Source organism: Cololabis saira, chromosome 14 (genome assembly GCF_033807715.1).
Source record: "Cololabis saira isolate AMF1-May2022 chromosome 14, fColSai1.1, whole genome shotgun sequence".
Lineage (NCBI taxonomy): Eukaryota > Metazoa > Chordata > Actinopteri > Beloniformes > Belonidae > Cololabis > Cololabis saira.
Window position 1 is genome coordinate 16699850 of NC_084600.1, and position 22949 is coordinate 16722798.

At 42.7% G+C, this 22949-nt stretch overlaps 1 protein-coding gene across 2 annotated transcripts; it reads left to right on the forward strand.

Annotated features, from left to right (window-relative positions):
- Positions 1–836: 836 nt before the first annotated feature.
- On the forward strand, positions 837–22615 carry LOC133459731 (oligophrenin-1-like). Of its 2 annotated transcripts, none has more exons than XM_061739959.1 (24): positions 837–1244; positions 3924–4019; positions 4902–4963; positions 5953–6024; positions 7978–8079; positions 8189–8299; positions 8636–8740; positions 8821–8950; positions 9928–10028; positions 10156–10247; positions 11750–11828; positions 13430–13463; positions 13565–13627; positions 14084–14158; positions 14675–14759; positions 15646–15704; positions 16868–16973; positions 17057–17216; positions 17338–17485; positions 17931–18224; positions 18438–18588; positions 20303–20353; positions 21013–21058; positions 21138–22615. In XM_061739959.1, exons 1-24 carry the CDS (start codon positions 1091–1093, stop codon positions 21144–21146), a joined length of 2385 nt encoding a protein of 794 aa, XP_061595943.1. In that variant the 5' UTR covers positions 837–1090; the 3' UTR covers positions 21147–22615. The 2 variants fall into 2 exon arrangements, with proteins under 2 accessions (XP_061595943.1, XP_061595944.1); XM_061739960.1 differs by having other exon boundaries at positions 21141–22615.
- The last annotated feature ends 334 nt before the right edge of the window (positions 22616–22949 follow it).

Genomic DNA, 22949 nt, shown 5'->3' on the forward strand with positions numbered 1-22949 from the left:
TCAGATTTCAATCAATCATTAATAAAGCATGCACTCACACACAAAATTATTTATATGGATTCACATTTGTATCTGAATGTCCAAAAAAACATTGCGGTAATGGTACAATATGTATCCACATAAGTAGTATACCTGCTGCAGATAAACCTGTACACCAGCTGTTGGATATTGCCTGACCAGTTGGCCATTTCGTTTAAAACTATATGGCTTGTGTCTATTCCACCAACCTGTCTCCAAAGCTCTAAAGGTAAAAAAATATATATGTAATTAAATCAAAATTACACACTGACAAAGAATAAAATAATAAGCTTATTTCCCTGGCATTGCTTGAAAACAATAATTAGATCAAAGTTGCTGCGGCCCCTTTAAGAGTCTCCTGGGTGTGGGAAGTGGGCGGGTTTCTTTGCGTGGCTGTGCCCAAATAATTCAGTTCCATTTCGCTCATATTGCGTCCTTCGTGAACAATATTGGGTTTAAACGTGTCTTTTATAAATATAGTGTCTTGGAATGTATTAATTATTTCACAGTAGTCGATTTTTAAATGCAAATCTTAACGCTTAAAGCAAAAAGTTTGTTTAAAATCGAGGAAGGCTTTATAAAAGTGTTCATACATTTGTAATGGGACGCGTCCAAAATAGACTTAAGACTGATTTATGGTTCCGCGTTACACCAACGCAGTGCCTACGGCGTAGGGTACGCAGCGACGCACTCCGTACGTTGCCCATCGCCGCGTAATTACGCCGTAGGCTACGCTGTACCCTACGGCGTAGGCTCTGCGTCGATTTAACGCAGAACCATAATTCAGGCTTTAGCCGCTTTTCAATCCACGACACTATTAAGGAGGAAAAAGTGGCAGAGGAGGAGCGGGGTGCAACACAATTCCAGCCCAAACCGCGTTTTATAGGAGCAAAATGAGGAAATGAAACAAAACTGAGCATCTTCCCCGTTTCGTCGCCTTTGCAGCGGCTCACCAGGACACCATGGTTTCATTTCACTGGAGCTGATAAACAGAAATGAGCGGTGTGCGGTGAGACCTGCGTCCAAAAACAAACCGAGCGCGTCTATTGTGTGAAACCGGCTCGTCCAAAAGATGGGGCACCCTCCTCTCGAGTTCAGCGACTGCTACAAGGACAGCCCGGACTTCAGGGAGAGTCTGAAGTGTTACGAGCTGGAGCTGGACAGGACAAGCAAATTCCTCAAAGAGTTGATAAAAGATGGCAACAGTGTTATTACTGCAATCAAAGGTGAGCATCCTGGTCTGTTTAGTCTTTTTTTAATGTGTGCATGTAACTTTTTGGCTTGGGTTCATTGCATTGCCCTGATCAAGTTCAGCATCAGTGGGCCTTTCTGAGGGGCCTGCAGGACCACCCCCCCCTCCTCCAGAGGCCTTTCATGTGATGCAGATGTGCAGGATGACCGCCCCCTGCAAGCCGCTTCCTTCTGCAGGATTTGCATCTTTCCTTGGGCTGCTTTTCTACTTCTCTCTGGGTCACGTGGTCAGAGTTGTGCAGCAGGGGTCCCCATGCAAGATGCATGGGAGCCCCTTTTTATGTCAAATACCAGTGTTCAAACCCTTTTAGACAATGAATAGAAATGCATTATTCTGCAAAGCTCACAAGCAGCACAAATGAGCTTATTTTCATGTTTAAATATCAGCTCAAGTTCATTTTAAGGTGTAGCTAAAGTTACCTTATAACTTTAGACTTCCATCCCAGTTGTAAGAAAGATTTATCATCTAACAGTAATATGTCGCACATTGATGGTAATGAAGGCAAGGCAAGTTTATTTATATAGCACAATTCAACACAAGGTAATTCAAAAGGCTTTACATCGACATTAAAAGCGGCAAGACATAATTAGACAGTAAATAACAAATAAAATGGAATAAAATTATGAGAAAAGAAGGTAAAATAATAAAAAGCACAAGTTGCTGATTTAAGAGTACGCTTAAATAACAAATAAATGAAATAAAATAATAAGAAAAGAGGTAAAATAATAAAAAGCACAAGTTGTTAAAAGTAAGGGCAGTAGAGTACACAAGTTTTTAGGCCTGATGTAAAGGATCTACAGTTGGAGCAGACCTCAGGTCTACAGGAAGTTTGTTCCACCGGTGAGGAGCAGAATAACTGAACGCTGCCTCACCTTGCTTGGTTCTGGTTCTTGGGAACCACAACAAACCAGATCCAGATGAACCTCAGGGGTCTGGGAGCTTCATAGGAACTAACAGATCAACCATGTATTTTGGTCCAAGACCATTCAGGTCTTTGATTTTAAACTCTATCCTTTGACTCACTGGAAGCCAGTGTAGTGATTTCATGACCGGTGTAATATGGTCCAGTTTCCTGTTGTTTGTTAGGACTCTGGCGTAATGAAAGTAGCTGACAGAGCTTTAGCAGATGTTATGCCCAAGGCGACTCAGGTCAGAATCAGAATCAGAATCATATTTATTTGGCCAAGTCAGGTCAAACAAGACAGGGAAGTTGACCCGGTTATTTTCGCTCACTGTACAGTAAATGGACGAATAGGCAAATGACAGCTCTTATTAACATATATACAATTTAAAAAAAGTGAAGGTGCAGCAGTATGAGGTAGACATGGTTATTGAAAGGTGCATTGTTACAGCAAAGTAATGACTAAGGAGAGAATAAGAAGGTGACCGTACAAGAGTAAACCTTGTCAAAGTGACATAACCATCCACGCCTGCAGGGGGATTTATCAAGCTGAACAGGTAAAAGTTCCTTTGTGCTGCTTTAAAAAGAAAAATCTAGATTAGTCGACCAAAAGTTCAAATTCAAGTTGATCTAGTAATGAAAACCTGGCTAGTAAATGTCATTTATGTTGATGTTAATTCGGGTCACGACACATTTGATTCGTCTACTTGGTAGCATTGTATTTCCGTCTACTTCTTCTTCATTTTCATACCACTTATTTCCTAAACCGTTGAATATCTAAGGCATAATTTAAGTCCTTTGCACTGAAGTACTGACGGGCTTATTTCAATTGCTACAAATCAAGACTTCCCAAATATTACACACTGCGTTGTCGTCGTAGCCGGGCCCCCTAGCGAGAGCCCTCTGCAACAGTTTGGTGATGAGATGTTGTGGACAAGGGACTTACTGTAAAATATGGATATTTGTGCGTGTGTTTGACTCAGTGTGGTCGCCGGGGGAACACTGTATATTTTGTGTGACTCACCAAGGAATCCCGAATGACGAGTTTTTCCAAATTGAAAACAAAAGACGTAATTGTAGATACTTTGGGAGCGTTTCCCTAGTCAGTACATGTTTCCGGGTTAAACTGTAACACGCATGCACTGAGCATTTCTTCAAGAAAACTGAGCATTTCTTCAAGAAATGCTCAGTTTTATCTGAAACCATGATGATTATTTCTTGTATGTGTCAGGTTTTAAAGCCTGTATGTTAAGGAAATATAACGAAAAATGTTGAGTTTGATTGACATACCCGTAGGCGGTGGTAATTTTATTTAATGTTATTTTAATTTTATTTTAGTTGTTTTTATTTACTTAGTTGTTAGAAAAGACAAATTCTTTATGGAAAACAACAAAATAAGTGACAGACTTGTTGCAAAATGAGGGATTTATCATGTAAGATTCATCAGCCACGTTTTTGGGTCCAAGTGCGTCCGCCGTATTGATCAGACAGGCTGTGTTTTGATAAGAGCCAGACGGGGCAGGGATTATGCTCTTGCATCAACCACATTCTGGCTGCAGCGCTGCAAAATCCAGCTGAGATGTCTGTCATATTTCACACTTTCCTGCTGACACTGCAGTTAAACCTTCACAAGTCCATGGCTGAACTTAAGGAACAATGAGGAAATGCTATATAAAGTGTTAATAAAGGGGGGGTTGGCTTCTCCCATACAGCTGTTAACTGGAATACATTTTTTTTTATCACTATCAATAGGCTATTCATTGGCCGTGCAGAAGTTTTCCCAGACTCTCAGCGCATTCCAGTTCGACTTCATTGGCGACTCCCTGACAGATGATGAGATCAACATCGGTAAGATAAAACACTCATCACTCAAGTAGTATTTATCATTAAAATTTATGATGTCAATTCCATTTTATAGACACTGAACTCTCGAGGTCTTAATCTGTCAGTCTAAAAATCAGCTAAAGAAGAGAGAAACGCCTTGAGTTTTATGTTAAAGGATCGGTGTGTAATGTGAAGCCAACAATGTAATTTATACTCCACACAATAATCAAAATGGGGGAAGCATATCCGTGCAAACAGATGGTCCACCCTCGTGCAAAAAATGAAGAAACGCACATGTCGTAAATCCGAACCCAAAATCTGTGGAAATCTCTAACCGAGAAATCAAAATTTAACCGAGGTTCGTGTTCTCTGACTGAGCGTTTCTGTTTATAACCTAAACTGGTAAGTTGGGGTTAGTACCTACATGACTGACAAGTTCAGGTACGCCCACAAACATGGCCACTTCTCCTTGTCATCATGTCGTACTGACATCGCAACGTTGCTCACGATCCCCACACACGTAAAAAGTTATCATGCATTTATCGTTATCGAGGTTAAACCGCCTGATTTATCGTGATATTGATTTGAGGTCATGTTGCCCAAAATGATTGCACTCATTTTCATTTTAACCTACGATCTTACACATTTCTCCTTCTTTAAAGGAGAAATGTGTAAGAAACTTTAAAAGTAAACTTTTATTTGATCAAAGTGGAGAGGAGTTTGTGCAGACCCAGAAAGTAAATTAATTTCTTGGAGTTTCAGAGAAATAGCTGGAATATCTTCATTGCTCTCTCTTTTAAGCTGCTTTTCCAAAGAATGTAGCATTTTTAACCTTTTATATGCATGTCCTAACATAACAACCTGCCAGTCCTTTAATCCAGTCGCTGTTGTTGTGTTTATCCCCAGCTCAGTCGTTCCAGGAGTTCGCCGGACTCCTGCAGGAAGCGGAGCACGACAGGATGATGCTGGTGGGTTATCAGCTTCCTCCAAGCTCACTCTGCATCCTATCGGAGTCCTCATTAGATAAATGACACCCCTGTTTCCCGAGCTATAGATGTGATTACAAAAAGGAAGCTTCTGGCACCAGAACCAATAATTCTTCTGCTTATTATTTAGCTATTAAGAAGTTCTGTCCGGATATGGTTACACGCAGAGCTGCTGATTGTGTAAAAGTCTGTCCCATTGCAGAAGGGCTGAGAGCAATGCTGGCAATTATTCTGGTATCACTTCCCCTCTTTCTTTTCTTGTTCCTTTTTTTTTCTTTTTAAACGTTGCATATTGTTTTCCGTTGCTACAAACCAGTTAATGCCACTTTAATGACTCTGGCTGCTGCTCTTTAACGCTCTCCGATGCTAAAGCAACACAAACCACAGGATGTGTGCGCTTCCATTAAGCTGCAGCCATCGGAGCAGCAATGCCAGTTAGACCGGCTTCTCTGCATACAGAGCTCATTTTAAAACAGCAGGTCATGTGGCTGGTGGAGACTAAGATCAATAGTGTGGAGCAGCATCAGCTGATAAACAGTTTGGTGTATTTTTTGTAACTATTTTCATCATAAACTGTTCAAAAAAAAAATGAAGGGAACACTTAAACAACACACTGTAAGCCACACACACTCCCAAGCCTTATATTGATGTGTTTTAAGGGCTTTACATCAAAGTTGGATCAGCCCAAGGTGTGTTTCCACTTTAATCTTAAGTGTGACTCCAAATTCAGACCAACACGAGTCGCAAAATTAAATTTTCACTGATAGTCTTTGTGGGATTTTGTTGTAGTACAAATATTTCATAAGAATATTTCATCCATTCAGGTCTGGGATGTCTTATTTTTGTGTTCCCTTTATTTTTTTGAGGAGTAACGTAAGCTTTAGAAAAGTGTGGAGCACATCTAAAAGTTTGGTCAGAGTGGGTTTTGAACTGCAGCCCGACTTCAGCTGCTCCGTGTTTCCCGTGTCCAGGTCCAGAACGCGTCCGATCTGCTCATCAAGCCCTTGGAGAAGTTCAGGAAGGAGCAGATAGGAGTTACAAAAGTAAGTGCTGTTATTGATTAGTGGGCTCCGCGGCTGAAACGTGACTCATGTCCATGAACAGAACCAGTCGGCTCCTGGACCGGCACCAGAAACGCTCTCGTTCTTCAGTGTGTTTGTTGTAAGATGTGTTCATTACCAAGACGAAAAACCAAAAAGGCCCTCTGGATAAAACCTCTGCGAAGCACGCGGGACGCTTTAAAGTACTTCTCCAAAACAATTTATCACAGTTTACGCCCAATGTGCATAGATTTTGTATGAGAAAGTTTCAAATCCTCTCTGAACTTCAACTTTCTTTTTAAAACTTTTTTTCTGAGAAACTACAGAAATATTTCCATCACTTTGGACAGCGTTTGAGCATCTGGTGACCAAGAAATGTTCGTTTTTTTTCCGCGTCGTCGCTCTGCGAATGTTTATTCTCTCTGTAAAACGTCATTACAGCAGAACAAAGCAGCTTTAGCAGTTTTTAGTTGAGACGTTTAGGCGTGGAGGTCTGAGATCTGCTCTCGGTCTGCGTCTCGCTGGGTTCCTCTGCTTTCATCCACACGTTACAGAGTCTCTCAGTTGCTGCTTGACGTCGAGTCGTTAGACGTTTCCTCCGGAGATGAGCGGGAAAGCAGCCCAAAGCAGGTGGTTTTCACCAGCAGTCGCTACAGGAGGCTGAGAGCCAGACAGCACATCCCAAAAGTGATGAAATTACCCATAATGAGAGGAAAAAGAAAGAAACATAGACGATGGGGAGAATAAAAACAACTGTTTTGAGATAACAATCAGGTCATAGACGACAACAGTGTTAAAGCACTTCTTTGAAAGTGTTAAAATTTAAAATATTTATTTTAATTGATCAAATGTAACAAAGAGTGCACCTTAACAGAAATAATCTGTTTAATATATATTTTTATCGACTTTATTGCTCTTTTTTTTTTTTTTAAAGAAGCAGGCTTACTCAGAAATGTGGCTAAATGCTTCAAAACAGAAATAATCACGTAAAAGCTCAAATAGACATTTTAGTCAGTTTAGTTTTAGATGTTAAGTGTAGTTTATTTTTTTATGTTTCCAATTAAAGTTCAGTATATCCGGTATTTATTTTTAACCATCGAGTACCTTTAAGTGTGAAACTACTCTCACTGTTAGCGTTTCTGAGTGAACAAACGTCACTGTTCACGGCGTGAACGGAGGTCTGACTTTATGTCGGGATCACACATGAGGTGGTTTATTTTTATTTCTTCCAATTGCTGATATTTTATACAAATCTGATAATTTTATCTGTTTGCAAACTGTTAAGTAAAATGAACAAAATTTAAGTCAAATTTGTCTCCTAAATTAAACTGGTCTGGTCTGGTCCAGTACGGTCCGGTTCGGTACGCTATTTTGTGTGTTTCCGTTATAAAGTGGTTCCATAAAACCGAACGGAGCCGCACCATTTCCTTCGGTACGGTGCGGTCAGGGTGGAGCTGCCGGCGTCAGGCCTTGGCAGGCGTACAACCCGTTGATTGGCGCACAGAAAAACGTCACTGTCTACGACACAAGCAAGACGTTTTCTCCTCTTTTCAGGTGTTTCTCTGGAACCTCCTCACGTTTGTTCATACAACAAACCAGAACACAACAGAACAAAAACCCGCCTGCTGGACGACCTCCGTGGCTGTCGTTTCCTGGGTTGCTGGGTTGTTTAAACCCAGCAACGGTCCGACTCACCTAATGTGCTCAGACCATTCTAACCCTTCAAAACTGAACCGGGCCGAACCGCTCAGAAATCAAGCTGAAGCTCGTCGCTGTGACTACTCAGTAATGTCATCGCAAAGTCCATTTCCGCTCTGCCTCGTCAAACGTGTAGAGATCTCAGTCCAAAGAGTCCAGTACCTGGTTCTAGACCGTTTCTGAGAGCCGTTCATGTGTTTCTTTTACGCTGATCCAGTCTTGCCATAACCTCCCATCTCTGCCGCATCTATCCCACAGGAAAAGAGGAAGAAGTTTGAGAAGGAGAGTGAGAAGTATTACTCCCAGCTCGACAAACACCTAAGTCTCTCTGCCAAGAAGAAGGAGAGTCATCTTCAAGAGGTCGGGCGGAGGGCGAGTGTTTCGCATCAGTCCTGTTGTGAAATGTAGCACAGAGTTGGTTTTGTTTTTGTTGTCTTTTTGGTCAAATATTTGAACTGTTTTCCACAAGGCTGATGATCTCCTCGACAAAGAGCGGCTGAATTTTTATGAATCGTCGGTGGAGTATGTGTACCAGATCCATCAGGTGCAGGACAGGAAGAAGTTTGACGTTGTGGAGCCGGTGAGTGGATCCAGAGCTTTCTCACTCCTTTTTTTTTTACTTGTTTGGAGACACGTTATCCATCCATCCATCTCTTTTTAAGATCAACTGATTCTTCTTTCTCTGATTATATTCCGGTTTTTAAATACCTGACATGTTTCAGCGAGTATTTCCGTCTTCATCAGAGTGACTGGTGACTCTGATGAAGGCGGAAGTAATCCTAAAACATGTCAGGTATTTAAAAACCCAGATATTCTTGTCCGACGAAAAGAATCAGCAAGTTAAATTGTAAAGCCATGGACAAAATGAGCTTATTAAATCAGTTTTATACATGAAAACATGCTGTTGTGGTTGCAGGTGCTGGCGTTTCTCCACAGCATCTTGACGCTCAACAACCTGACGGTGGAGATGACGCAGGACTTCATGCCGTACAAGCAGGAGCTGCAGCTCAGCCTGCAGAACGTAAGCGCTTTAATGGAGCTCAAGGAGGCTAAACGTCCTGCAATCAGATGTCTTGGAGTGCTTTCTGGTTTTGTCTGCAGACAAGAAACCACTACGACAGCACGTCCGAGGAGCTGGAGGAGCTGATGAAAAGAATGAAGCACCCATCCCAGATCTCCAAGATGCACAACTTTATGCCGATGCAGGGCTACCTGCTGTGTCAGGAGAAGTGTAAGTCTCATGCAGGTGTTTCCTGCTTTCATGGACGACCTGAGCTCCTCCTGTCTGCAAAGTCGACCAAGTCTAGTTTTGTTTCTGGTAGCCCGTTTCAATTTTAGTTTTAGTCTAGTCTCTGGGTCAAGCTATCATTTTAGTTTTTATTAGTTTTAGTCACGTTCATTCTCCTTTTAGTCGTGTCAAGTTTCAGTCGACTAAAAGTCTGAGCATTTTAGTTTCGTTTTAGTCAAAGATTGTATTTAGCCAAACCCATTTTACAATTCAAACAAGGTTATCTTATTATTATATTATTGTTACCTTATAAAATAAAAAATCAAGAATACATTAATTCCAGATATAGAAGACTCTAATTTGAGTTTAAAACATATTTGTTTTTCCGCATTTCTCCCCATCTTTCTTTTTCAACGACACATTGGGTTTTCTTTTCCCCGTCTATGTAGGAAAGTGTATCCAAAGATGGTTCTTCTTCTTCTTCCCCCCCAGAGCAGATCCCAGCGTTTCTCTATGTAACTTTGTTTTTAATTGACGTGAACCTAGAGCTCTGCGTTAACGGCATCAGCCTCTAACTCTGCAGCTGCATCTTCTGGATCTGATTCCCCGCTGCAGCGACTGGGATTGAGGACGTGACGACACCCAGCAGCAGAACTAAACCAGAGGAAACTACTGAAAACATGGAGATTGAGGATCTTTGTTAGAACATTTTATCTCGTTTTGGTTCAACGAAAATGAAGACACATTTTAGCAGAGGTTTTATTTTGTAATCTACATTTTAGTCTTGTTTTTATTCATTTAAGATATTGCATTATATATTTAATTATCGTTATCGTCACATGGCCATTATTTTCGTTGCGTCTCGTTTTCCTCAGGTGATAAAGGTTCATTGATGATGATATTTGGTCAGAATTGTCGTTGACCAAAGCAACTTTTACCAGGTCCTACCTCCGTTTCTTCTTCTCCTATCGTTTCCCCAGGGGCTCTGGGCGTGTCGTGGGTGAAATATTACTGTGAGTACAGGAAGGATGGGAGACTGCTGGTCATGGTGCCCTCTGAACAGAAACCCGCCACCAAGCAGGTGTGTCATAGTCACAAACTCCGGCGTTGCTTTCAGTGCTCATCATGTCTTTGTTTATTCCCTCAGAGCTCTTTCTTCGTCTGTTGTTGGCTCCGTCGTACTAACCGACCGCCGTCTCCCCCCGCAGTGCCCCACGCAGCTAACTCTGAAGTCCTGCATCCGCCGGAAGACGGAGTCCATAGACAAGCGCTTCTGCTTCGACGTGGAGACCGTGGAGAGGTTAGTGCGAACGACGGCGAGCCGCCTGGCGGCTCGGCAGCACGACAACCCTGCGGGGTAAACAGGTGAACAGGTGGCTCACAAGGATGCAGTGTGAAGGCTAAATGGACCGTAGCCCAAACTATCTCAGAGCGACGGGCTGGCGCGAGAAACAGATGGCAAACTCTGCGTTTTCGGGGGGGGAAGGAACACAACAAGCTCACATTCATGTACGCAGGCCATCCGGAAAGAGATGCATTTGAATAATGACTGAAGCCTTCAGCTTCTCCGTCACCTACCAGGCTTTTTTTACTCCTTTCTTGAAATACATGGAAATAGTGTCAGCATTGTTTTGAAAGGTTTAGAAGCTGCTAGGATGACACATGGGAGGATCATGAGCGGTTGGTTGTTTGATAAACTCAAGGTGGCAGTGCAGTCTAATGCAGAAGGGAACGCTGGGAGGTCGCGGCGCCTTGAAGGCAGAAGAAATCCCCCTGGAGTGACTGAAAAATCAAATCAAACTTTATTTGTATAGCACTTTTCATGCATAAAAATGCAGCACAAAGTGCTTTACATAAAAACAATACACAAACATAAAACTTATTAATGCCCTGGAGCTAAAAGCTAAAAGAAAGCAGGATAAGATAGGCTACGTAGTTAAAATACACACTAAAAGAGTATAAAAAAAGTATAACGTAAAATCCTAAAACAATAGAATGTATAAAATAGACCATAAATAATGACTAAAACGTTTAAATATAACATTGAGATATAACAATGAGATAATAAAACAGGATAAACTAAACTAAAGATTAATATAAAACAGTAGTAAGATCCAATAAAAATAGGGGTGAGCATAGGAAATTATAAAGAGTTAAATGAGTCAGTTAAAAAAAACAAAAAACTGCTAGTAAACAGAGCCCCGACGAAAGAAAGTAAGATTGTTTTCATCTGGGACATCGACTCATTTGGTGGTTTACATTTTTCTGATCAGCGAGATCCTCAAAATCAATAAGAATGATCATTTTAACATTGCATTTCCTGCGTCAGAAATCTGACATGGGGGTTATTTCTTTCACGGTGAAAGTTTAACTTGAGTTATAACATCTTCTTGGTAGTTTTTAATTTAGATCGGAGCGGTTGCCAGAACCTCGTTGCAAAGTTGTTTTAGTTAACAATTGATCCGGCAGCCTAACAGCGGTATTATCTGGCACCCGGCGATGTTGTTCCTGCAGAGACAGATTGCAACAGTGAGTCTTCATCATTCCCTTTCTACTCGTCTTAGTCGTCCGTGTCGTCGCTGCCACGCGGGACATAATCAGACACTTCAAAGACGCGTCTTCTCTGAGTTTTCCTCTCATGTCTTCTGCCCCGACGGGCTGGAAAATTGTGTAATCTGTGTAAGTTTAGTCAACCTGTTCGCAGTGGTTGGGTCATTTTAACGGTAAATCTTTTAAAGGGATTAACAAAACTGCAACTTTTGCCTCCTTTTTTTTTTGAGACGTTTGTTTGTGTTTCCATAGAAACGCACCTGTCACTTTCCAGGCTCTCTCGGAGGAGGACAGGAAGCTGTGGATGGAGGCCATGGATGGAAAAGAGCCTGTGAGTTTTCGACCTGCTCTCCCCCCCAGAAGCGTCGCACCTCACACCCCCTCAGGACTGACACCTTATTAAATCTGTAACCTCTCACGGATGAGCGTAAAAAGCCGGCTTCCCCCACAGGCTGCGTCTGTTCGGCGAGTTTGATGCCTGTTAAAAGGAAACGGCGTCTATTGTTCTGTCTTGAGCAGTCTGCCTTCAGCTGCTGGGATGCTTGACGGATGTCTTCGTATCGGCTGGTTATTAGTGGATGTTGTGGGCAAAACAAATAAAGCAAGTCAAGATGATAGAAGGCTCGTTTTTTCGGAGCCCCTCCCTTCCTGTGCAGCTTTTCATACTGTAATGTTTGCAAAACAGCATTTTCACACAGTTTTTCCTAAAGTTGTCAGCCTGAGGTTCACCTCGCTGCAGGCTCTGGACCTCGGCCCCGTGGCCTCGCCACTCCTACTGCCCTCCGTCCTCGTGTCGGGGTGCTGTTCTCTGACAGCTTTATTTGTTTATGCATCCTATATCAGCATCAACGAGGCGTCTGTGCTGCACCTCCTCCTTACTGTAACAAGTACAAGGTCCTCCTCATAGTGACTCATTTTAAACCCTAGAACTGAAACATGCACTTAGTACATTGATTGGATGGTTAATGGAGGTAAAAAACTCTTTCGTTCTGATATTTTCGTGACAAAACAACATCATTTCATCAAATTAGCTGCAGATTAATCAGTAATGACGTGAGCTCGACTCTCTCTCCAGTAAACAACCACAGAGTGTTATTTCTATGATCCTTGTTGCAGAAAAAAGCCTCCATGAGGTTTGGAGGTCATCCGCATGCAAAGTTGTGTTATGAATTGCAGTTGTTGAGAATGTTTTGGCACATTTTTACAAATCATGAATCCAAGAACATGATCAGAAATCCCACAGCAACCTTTTTTTTTTCCTTTCTCAAACTTTTTGGCATGATTCAAATTGTGGAGGGAAAAAAGCTTGTTTCACCAACGGCTGCTAATGAATCTTCATTATATTGTCACCCGTGTGCCAGATTCATCCGTCCCGCAGCGTTGGAGTCGCTCCGGGAAAATTACCCAAACGGAAAACACCTTTTTATTTCAGCAACATCATCGTGATTCTTCACATTTCTGCGACAACAAAATCCTGCCCTGATTAAGAGTCCCTGAGCGGGACTCGGCCGTCTCCGGCGGCTGCGCGGCCTTGACCTCTGAGTTGATTAGCGCGGGCGGAGGAGGCAACAAACTATTTCAGTGGGAGAACGAGACAAAGCTTTGATATAAAAACTGCTACATTTGATAGCGACTGACTGGTTTCTGAGTTATGTTCTGCGTCTGACTTCTTGGCAACTGTCTCCCCTTCTCTGCTTTTATTCACTATATCAACATCATTATGTTCCTATTATCATGTCTCGCCCCAGAGGATTTGTTTCTCTTCTGAAAAATGTCTCCCGCGTATTAGATTTGTTTCCTTGAACCATCTGCAACCCCCCCACCCCATCCCCCCAGTCATCTTAAACAAACATTACCATCAATTACACCAAATATATTTTTCCACATGCGCCACACTTCCCCTTCCTTTTACATTTTTCTTTTCCATTTCAGATTTATCATTCCCCAATTCACAAGCAAGCTGAAAGTAAGTCTGTCATCATTATCCCCCAAGTCCTGAAGTTGTGTTGAGAATGATGTCTTTCCGTTAAATCAGCTCATTCCTGCACCGTCGCTTTGTTTCCACAGTGGAGCTGAACGAAACTGGATTTAAGTTTGTTCGAAAGTGCATCAACTACATCGAGACCAAAGGTAACGGCTCCCCCAGCGTGCTGCGACGCCGGCGGCATCTTATTGTTCTTCTGTTAGTCATTTCAGTCGTATGTTGACTCAGAAAGCAGCTTTCAAGGAGAAATATCAATTTTTACGACGGTGTTCGTCTATATGTGGTCTGAAGAGTTTTGGTCATCCTAAAAAGTCGTTACCTTACAAACCCTAGCGCCGTAAAGCTCGATGATTTACTCTGCAGTCACATTAAGTTTGTCCAGCGTTGTGATTCGTCTCAGCGCGCTGGAGCCGATTCAAGGAGCTGAAAACTCAACTCATCAGCGAGTAATCGGACTCTCAGCTGTCTCGAGCTGAGCAATTAAGTGAAGGAGAGACCACTGTAATCCTGTCTCGTGTCAGGTCTTAAGAGAAACATGTGCTACATTTCCACCGTACAGGATTTGTCCAGGTTACACTCCCTTTTTTCTCCTCTCGTTCCAGGAGCCACACAAGAAGGAGTCTACAGAACCGTTGGCAGCAACATCCAAGTGCAGAAGCTTTTAAACGCCTTCTTTGGTAAGGAAGTTGGTTAGTGAGCGTTCGTCCGCCCGTATCGACCGCGCCGCGGATCTGCAAAGACAACTTGGATACACCGATGTTGAGTTTCCTTTAACCAAACGTCAAGTACATCTCGTCGTTCAGGGCAAATGAACCGGTGACGATGTCACGCAGAAAACCGGCGTTCTGGTTGAAACTGAAATAAAGCTGGATGCTCGGCGAGAGAGCAGAGAGTAAATCAGTTATGATCTAGCTGTCAGTCACGCGTCAGACTAGTTGACACATTCAGCCACGTTTCCATTACCGTTCAGGGTCACAACGTGTTTGATAGGATCAAATCCAGCTGTGACGTGATCGTGTTACCGTGATGGGATGTTACGCAACAAAGTCGCTTTTTCTGGCGACGTCTTTCCCAAGTTCTATATCTCCATTTGTGTTTTTGTAACCACTGAAGTCTTCATTATTACTGATGGCTGGAGTGGTTATCTCTCGTATTTTTTTATTTTAGTTCCCATTTCTTTGCTCTTTTTTTAGATGCTACAGGTCCTGGAGACGTGGATCTTCAAGGCAGCGACTGGGATGTTAAAACCATCACAAGTTCACTGAAGTTTTATCTAAGGTGTGTGTGTATGTGTGTGTTTGAATGCATGTAACATGCACTGAGGATTATTACTGTTATTTAATCCACTCTATTTATTCACTAATCTGCCCTGTTTTCCCAACGAAGACGGCATTTTTCAGGAATCTGTTTTGATTATTTATTAATAGAAACAAGCCAGAAAAAAAAATCCAACCTTGTGTTGTGGTTTTGCTTTTTCAACACTGGTGTGGGGGGTTGTTTGGATTTTCATGATAATTGTTATGTATGGTGGTATATTACTGTCTTTAATCAAGAGCATACTTGAACATTTGTCTATTTCTCTCACTTTCAGATCTTTCAAAATGTTATTTTCGTCCTCAATTCCAAGGCTGCTCACACAAACCCGCCTCTCGGCCGTCTCAGCCGCTTCCCTCGGTTCTCCCGTTTTTTTTGTGAAACTTGTCCTCTGCGCTCTTTGATCGTTGTGGAATAACTGTGAAACAACAGACAACGCATTCAGAGACGCGACCCTTTGGTTTCCCCTTTGGTTGTTCTACGCGCAGCCATGTTGCTCAGCAACGCCCACCACATGTCAATCAAAGTTAGCTTTGCTTCCAGTAAAGACAAACGGGTGGTTACTTCACTAAGCGCTGTTTCATGACGATTATGACCGAGCGTCAACCATATTGGAAATGAATGTATTGTTTGATATAAACACTGTACAAATATAGGATTAAACTTCATATTTTTCTTACATTATCTGTTTTTAACAAACCCTTTTTGAGTTTGAGAGCAGCACAGAATCTGAAAGTGAAAACACAGACTGAAACTCTCAAACCTAATTGCTCCTGATTAAAGACGCTAATATACCTCCGCAGTTGTGAATGACGTCTTAGCTGTTTCTGCTTGTGTTTTTAATCATCAGGAGTCTGTCCGAACCTCTAATGACCTACAGTCTTCACCAAGACCTCATGTGTGCTGCAAGTAAGGCATGTTTTAGAAACTGGGTTTCTGAGTGTGAGCTCTCCTTTAATAACCTCTGAAATATGCTGCATTTTCTCAGGAGAAAATAATGTTTGAATCTAGAATTTAAATCTCAGACAAATGCATGAAGTTCACATGCACTTTGGTCGACTTCATGTCTCGTGGGGACTCTGTGGTGCCGATCCAGGATCCAGGCCTGTGCTGGCTGCAGGTTCAGCAGATATATCAGCCTGGACAACCCAAGGACATCTGAACCTTGTTTATTTTTGCCTGCCACATTATTGTAAAACGGAGGAGAGTTTAAGAGCATCAGCCTCATTCTGTCAGGATTGTGTGTTTGAGCAGCTGGAAAGGCTGTTCGTTAGTTTGAGCGGGGGCTTCTCGTTACACTTCCTCACTGTGGAGAGAGGCTTTTATCAGCACCGTTGTAGTGGGTGGCCATGCCCTTATCTATCTCGTGATTAAACGTAGCTGTGATTTTTTGTGGTGCTTAGCACACAAGTCGGCTATATTTAGACTGTGATATTAAAGAGTTTGACTTTCATAAATGTCCTTATTGGCACCAGTTTGTTTATACAGGTGGTGTGTTTTCACTTGGGTGTTTTTTGCTTTTGTTTGTCGGGAGAGCTGCTGGAGCTCCGGCAGGGATGTTCGCCGGGCCAGAAGCAGCGGAGATCAGACTCTTGAACCTGCGTCGTTTACTCGCGCTCTTCAGACGGCCAGCGGCCCTCCGGCCTCGCCGTTACGAAAAGCAGAAATCAGTTTAAATGTGTCGAGTCTGAAACACCGGAGATGCCGCCAGGTTAACCTGCATAAATAAGAGAAGTTGCAGTTTGATGTTTCGCACGCGAATATTCACCACAATAATCACACTCGTTCAGTAAAAAGAGGTTAAAGGAAACGGGAAGGACAACAAAATCGAGGAACTGCTGGTGGCTCGTGATGAGGGAAGTATTTCTCTGCACATTAGGGATATTTATGTAGGGTAAAACGCTCCAGGAAAGAGGCGCCTACAGAAGAAAGTTACAAATAATCAATGGAATCCCTGAGAAAAAAATAAAGAGTGTGTTTTGTTTTCTTGCTGCTCTGGAGGCATTTTCTTTTTGCATGAACTTCCCAAATGCCGTTGCTGGAGATGACTTTGCGTTGTCCTTGTGCTGCAGAGTCGGATAGTCTGGACTCTCGACTCAGCGAAATCCACTCGATCACCTACAAACTGCCAGAGAGGAACCGAGAAATGTTGGAGATGCTGATCAAACACCTGGTCGGGTGAGTACGACCTTCATATCGGGAGGACCGCAGGAATATCGGGGAAGGTTGTATTCAGCTCACGCTGGCTTCTCTCTCTGCAGTGTGTGCAGCCACAGCGACGAAAACAGGATGACTCCTTCAAACATGGCCGTCATCTTCGGACCTACGCTTATGAGGGCGAAGGAGGAGACGGTGGCGGCCATGCTTGATATCAAGTTCCAAAACATTGTGGTTGAAATTCTGATTGAGGACTACAAGAAGGTATGGCAGCCACCGTCGTCACCGCCGATTTCATTTCCCAGTTTCAATTCTTTATCGTGAACTCATTCGTCTGCTTCGGCTCCTAAACTGAAGCATCATGTAACCTTTAATGTGACTGCAGATCTTCAGTTGTATGCCGGAGGACAGCAGCGCCCCGCCTGTCCCGCCGCCCCGCATCACCCCGAGAAAGCGGCAGCCCATCACCATCTCCAAGCGGCCCGCTCGCGTCTATCAGCCTCTCAGTCACGACAGGTTCCAGCACACAGAGAGTAATTATCAGCCTCTGGCCAACGCTGCCATCATCTCCATCGTTATCTTGAGCAAACAAAACATTATTTCAGTTATTTTTTGGTTTTTATAAAGACTCCATCACATACAGGGTCGTTTCTTGACATTTTCCAAATGGGATTTATTGAAGTGTGCATCTGTTCATCCTAACAATTATCACGTACCACTAAACAATGAAATATCTTAGTCAAATAAAATCATTTTATTTTGATAAGTTGTTCTTTAATGTTGATAGAAAAGCATTTCATTCTCGCAAAAAGCTCATTTAAAGCACAAATAGTCTCTTTTTTTTCAATGTTTCAGGGTGAATCATGTCATTTGTGGTCTCTTTGTTCCCTTTATTTACTCCGTGCGACTAAATCCCCTCATAAATTTGTATATTGATGAACAACACTTACATGTTGTTGTGTTGGTTCTTTGCAACAGATGGCCAGACTGACGCCGCCACCCCGGATGGGGACGTTTCTGCAAGCCCGGTTCCCCTGAAGCGGACCAAACCTCTGCCCTGCGCTCCAGTCTGTCCACGAGAGCCTCCTCCGAGGCAGCCGGTGACGTCGAGGCCCGCTAACCGCCAGGACAGACTGGCGGACTGTAGCGACGCGAGGCAAAAGCCAGATTCCTCCTCGGGAGCAAACGGGGAGTCTTCTGCGTGCGTGAGCCGGGCATCGTCGTTTCAGAGCAGGAAGCCTCCCCCAAAAGCCACGCCGGCCAACCGTGAAGGTATGCACAACCTCCTCTTCATCTCTCTGACGATTAACTTTTGTTTAAAACTACGTTTTGATTTGTCCCAGATGAGCTCGTAGTCCCATAATTCAGCAGCATCAGACACCAGCGGAGCATCCAGCGTCGTATTACCGGCAGACTAAACATCCCGCTGCCTGTCTCTCGCTAGTTTCTCACATGAAGCTTTTCTTCATTGTCTCTGTCTCTCAGGAGATTCTGATGGTCTCAGCAGAACAAGGTGGACAGAAAAACCCGTGATATGTCGACCCCCGGTCAGACCGCCTGAGCCTCCATCCAGATGTCCCCCTCCGCAGAAACCTCCAAGTGCCCCCGCCAGCAGTGATGGCTCAGCCTCATCTTAGTAAGTACCGCCAGGAAAGCCGCTGCTCTCAGGCCAAATCCTCAGTTTCTAAACATTAAACATTTAGATAAAAAATGCAGGATTTGAACAATGTTTAATCACTTTAGACGTGTAATTTCAGCGCTTACGGGACGAGTAGTGCTTTAAATGAAAACCATCAGCTGCTTAATGACATTCATAGACAACAAAACGATACTGGCATGAATGTAACTGCTTATCCACCTGACGGGGTTAAAGGGAAAGTTCGGTTTTTTACAACCTGGACCTTATTTCTGGCATTTTTTATGGTCGTATACTCACCCAGGCAAGTTTGGTGTCATTTGGAGTCCTTCGGAAGATATTAGGGGGTTTTTTGCGAGCCGCTTCTCCATATAACGGTAGTGAACGGGGCACAGACGGACACAGACGATGCAGCGTCTAAATAACACATGATTGCCGCGAAACTCTTCATTTCTTTTATGAATCACTAGATCTGCTTCCAGGACCTGTTGTCTACATCTGGGGCTGTGTGTGTAACAAATAAATCAGTTTGTTGATAAAAATGACAATCTTATGACGCTTTTCCGCTAGTACCTACTCAGCTCAGCTCGGCTCGCCTCCACTCGGTTTGGCTCTTTCCCACTAGGGGTCTAACGTGCCGAGTAGATACTTTTCTGTATCTACTCTGCCGAGGTTGTAAGCGGGCTGAGTCGGGCTGTATTGGCACTTTTACAGTAGTACCTACTCAGCCCGAATCGAATCGCCTCGCCTTGCCCTCGTTTATTTTCGATACCCAGATGAGAAGTAAGCGGGTTGGAGCGAAGCTGCTGTGACGTACTTGATTGTGTGATCTAAACGAAGAAGACAACACTAAAGATAAAGTATCTACTCGGCACGTTAGACCCCTAGTGGAGAAGCGCAAAGGCGAGTCGGGCTGAGTAGGTACTAGTGTAAAAGCGCCATATCTGACATCACACTACACGCCACCAATTGGTCGGGGGGTTGGAGTCAGACGTCTGAGTCAGGATGTGACATCAGTGAAAGAGCGTCTCTGACGGCTTCTTGTTCATTTTATTCAACAGGCAATGGCAGCAAAAGTCTGTTTCTGATCCAACTCTGAGGTGCAGATGTTCATAAACCTGGTGGCTGAGGAGAGAATTAAAAAGGGATCTAGATGGGTGATAAGGAACGACCAGATCTACCAGGAGCTCTGTCACTTCATAGCTGCTCGCGGCTCCAGCTGACTTTTCAGCAGCACCGAGACAAACAAACAAAAAATTAAAAAGCGTTGTCACTTGAAGCTTCTCTCACTCTCATTTTTTAACTTGATATCGAACAGTCACAGACCCAGCAGCACATCTATCATCTCCTCCAGGTTCTACATCTTTACTGTTGTTGTCTTCTTCGTTTAGATCACACAATCAAATATGTCACAGCAGCTTCACTCCAACCCCCTACTTCTGCTCCAGGTGATGAATTGTTATGGAAAAGAAACCAGACCGAGTTGAGATGAGTAGAGCCGAGTAGGTTCTCTCGGCTCTAGTGGAAAAGTGCCATTAGTGTCCAAAATAAATGGTTTCATTGAGCTCTTGTCTTCATCAGATCACAGTTAGGTTGGTTTGAAAGAAAAACCTTGTACATGAAGGGAGTGTTGTAGACGGCCCGCGCTACGGAGAGTTTATGTCCTGTCATGTTCTCGTCTGCAAAACCAACATGTCTCTTCTTTGTTCCGCAGCGTCGCATCGAAAACCAAGTTTTTTGAGAATGCCTCCAGGCAAGTGGGAAGGTATGTAAAACCGGCCGTTTGTTTTAGTTGCTGCATGTTGACACTTTCAGTTTTTCTTCTTCTTCTTTTTTTTTTTAATCAAAACAGTAAATCTGTCTTTACTTTGGACTCATTTAAATCCCCAGAGGCTCATCTGTCGTGTGTGTTGTTATAATGTTCCCAGCGGGGCCTTAAAAATGTTCACACCAGCCCTCGTGGCCTCCTGTCACCGTGGAAACCGGGCTGAGCTCTGTAGGGAACCTCTAGGGACTTGGCTTTGAGGGGAAAGGTTAGGATTAGATTCAGGATTGAATAAGCAGTGTTTCCCTTTAGTTGATGGATTTGGCCTGATTGGTGTGTGCGTGCTTGCACGTGTGTAATGGTTTTAGTACTGTAAGTCAAATGTTTTCTTATCCTGGCCTCCTTCACTCTGAGCTCCTGGGAGGGTTCTTCATCTCACAGTGCAGTGAAACATCTTCTGTTATTTCTGCTGAGTCCAAAAAAAGGTTATTAAATCACTGCAAGTAGCTTTTTTTTTTTTTTTTTTTGCTTTCTGGACTAAAGACGCACCGTCTGACTGCATCTTTTTATTTTCTAACATCTTTAAATACTGTGATCTGCTGAACAGGTTTAGAGTCGTTGGCCTGTGATGATGTTTATTTATCTCTCTCCTACTTTAGTCCACTGGCCTCTCCACCGCCGGTAGGAACAAATGTGAAAAAAGAGGTGAGACACCATTTTAACCTTTCACACGATGTCCCGGTGGGACAAACTGCAAACCTTGACACGCACTGTTTTGTTTCAGCAGACTTAAGTTTGAGGAGGATTACAGTAGACGACATCGTCGTCATGTGACCTTGACACATGCTGCTGCACATTGAGCTGGAGGGATCCACCACTGATGGAGGCGGTCTGAGGGGGACTGATGAAACGGTTCTCAGTGGAACCGGATCCATTCACTAGTTTCTGATTGAACATCAACAAAGGCGACACGGAGATAACCCGTCACGAAATACTGCGCTCTGTGTTGGACTGCTGCTCCGGCGGTCGACTGGAGCAGGTCTCGGGTTATTCTTGTTTCACCACATCTCTCCGTTGTTCTGGGTCGAGTGGTTTTAGCAGAAAATTTCAGGATGTTCCCAGGTCTATTTATGGAGAGTAGGGAATGTAAATGTTTGTCCGAGACCAAAACAACTTGAATCAGAGCAGTTTTTGATGAGATCGATATATATTCTAGATATTTGCAGCAAAATGGCAGTAAATGTTAGTCCTTTAATAAGTCCTTTAGTAATTTGAAACAGCTTGCGCCGTATAAAAATGTCATTTCATTTAAGTCATAGTGTGGATAGGGTCAACTTTGTATTTGTACAAAAGAGTGTATTAAAAGCTGTGTTTGGACCGTACAGGTATCTCCTCCTGGTCATAAGTTTGTACAAGTCAACAACCAAATTCAGGCAACTACTGTCAACATGTGAGAGATGAAGAGCATTTATGGCCTCTGCCTTAATACCCAAATAGGAGCTCTCCTCCTTGTGTGTCTGTTGACAGCAGGAAGAAGTCCTGTAAGCCTTTTGTAAGCCTTTTTATGCACTTTCTGTCCACTTGCAGAGTTAAATGATCTGTTTGTCTGTAGAGACTCGATCCATGAAGTGCAGTTGCCAACATTAACTGGCGTTTTGCTATAAACATGCTCTGTTCACTAATCACGTCGTTTAGGTCCCTGATAAAAGTTAACAGTCTTTACCATCTGATAATGTTTTTCTCTTTAAGGACTTTTTATTGCCAGTTTTAAGAGGAGAATTAACTGTTACATGTTGGAACGTTAACACTTGTTTCAGTGTGAAACACATTACTGACATCACAACTTGCTTTTATCTGTTTAATCTGTTAACGTCAACAACAAAAATTAATTCTGTATTGAGACTTCAAAAACTGTTGCATCAGTGTACCTACGCTTAAATAAAAACAATGGCATAGAAAAAGGTACTTTATTAGAAATGTAATATCTGGCAACAAACTGGACAAAAAAAATAAAGGAAAACTTTTCAATTTATTAATTCATATAAGCTATGAGAGTTATTTTTTTTTATTTGATAAATCTTTCTTTTTTGAGAGAAAAAAGCTCATTTTTCCCGTCTGTGTAGTTTCAGTTTACACAGTTTAAAATCAGCGTGTTTCTTACCTAACGTACTGTAGACGTGTCAGATTGTTGAGTCCTCAGAGGTCGTCTCGAGTCATTGGAGCTTATATAAATAGTTGGGATATTTAAAATAAAAAAATAAATACATAAAAAAAACCCTTGTGACCAATTTGATGGTTACAATATGTAAAAAATAACACTCCAGGTATTGTTTTCCCATGTTTCTCTGTTCTTAATGTGAAAAATTCATTATTTTCTTATGTTGAAAAAGAATAATTTTGTCTGTTTCAAAATGGAAATTAAACAGAAACGTTCTTAAACTGACTCGTGAAGGCAATTAATTTCTTTCAAGAGACGTTTCATTGTGTGCTTCTGTCTCTGAATGATGTATTTGTCTTTTCTGTCATGTTATTGGCCTCAGTATTTAAGTTTTTTGTTACCTGACAGCTTTAATGTATTAATAAACATTTAACAGGT

Coding starts and splice junctions, on each gene's coding strand:
- LOC133459731 (XM_061739959.1), top strand. CDS start 1,091: ATGGGGCACCCTCCTCTCGAGTTCAGCGACTGCTACAAGGACAGCCCG. Junction 15,705..16,867: donor AGACCTCATGTGTGCTGCAA/GTAAGGCATGTT, acceptor CTTGTGCTGCAG/AGTCGGATAGTCTGGACTCT. Junction 18,589..20,302: donor GATGGCTCAGCCTCATCTTA/GTAAGTACCGCC, acceptor TTTGTTCCGCAG/CGTCGCATCGAAAACCAAGT.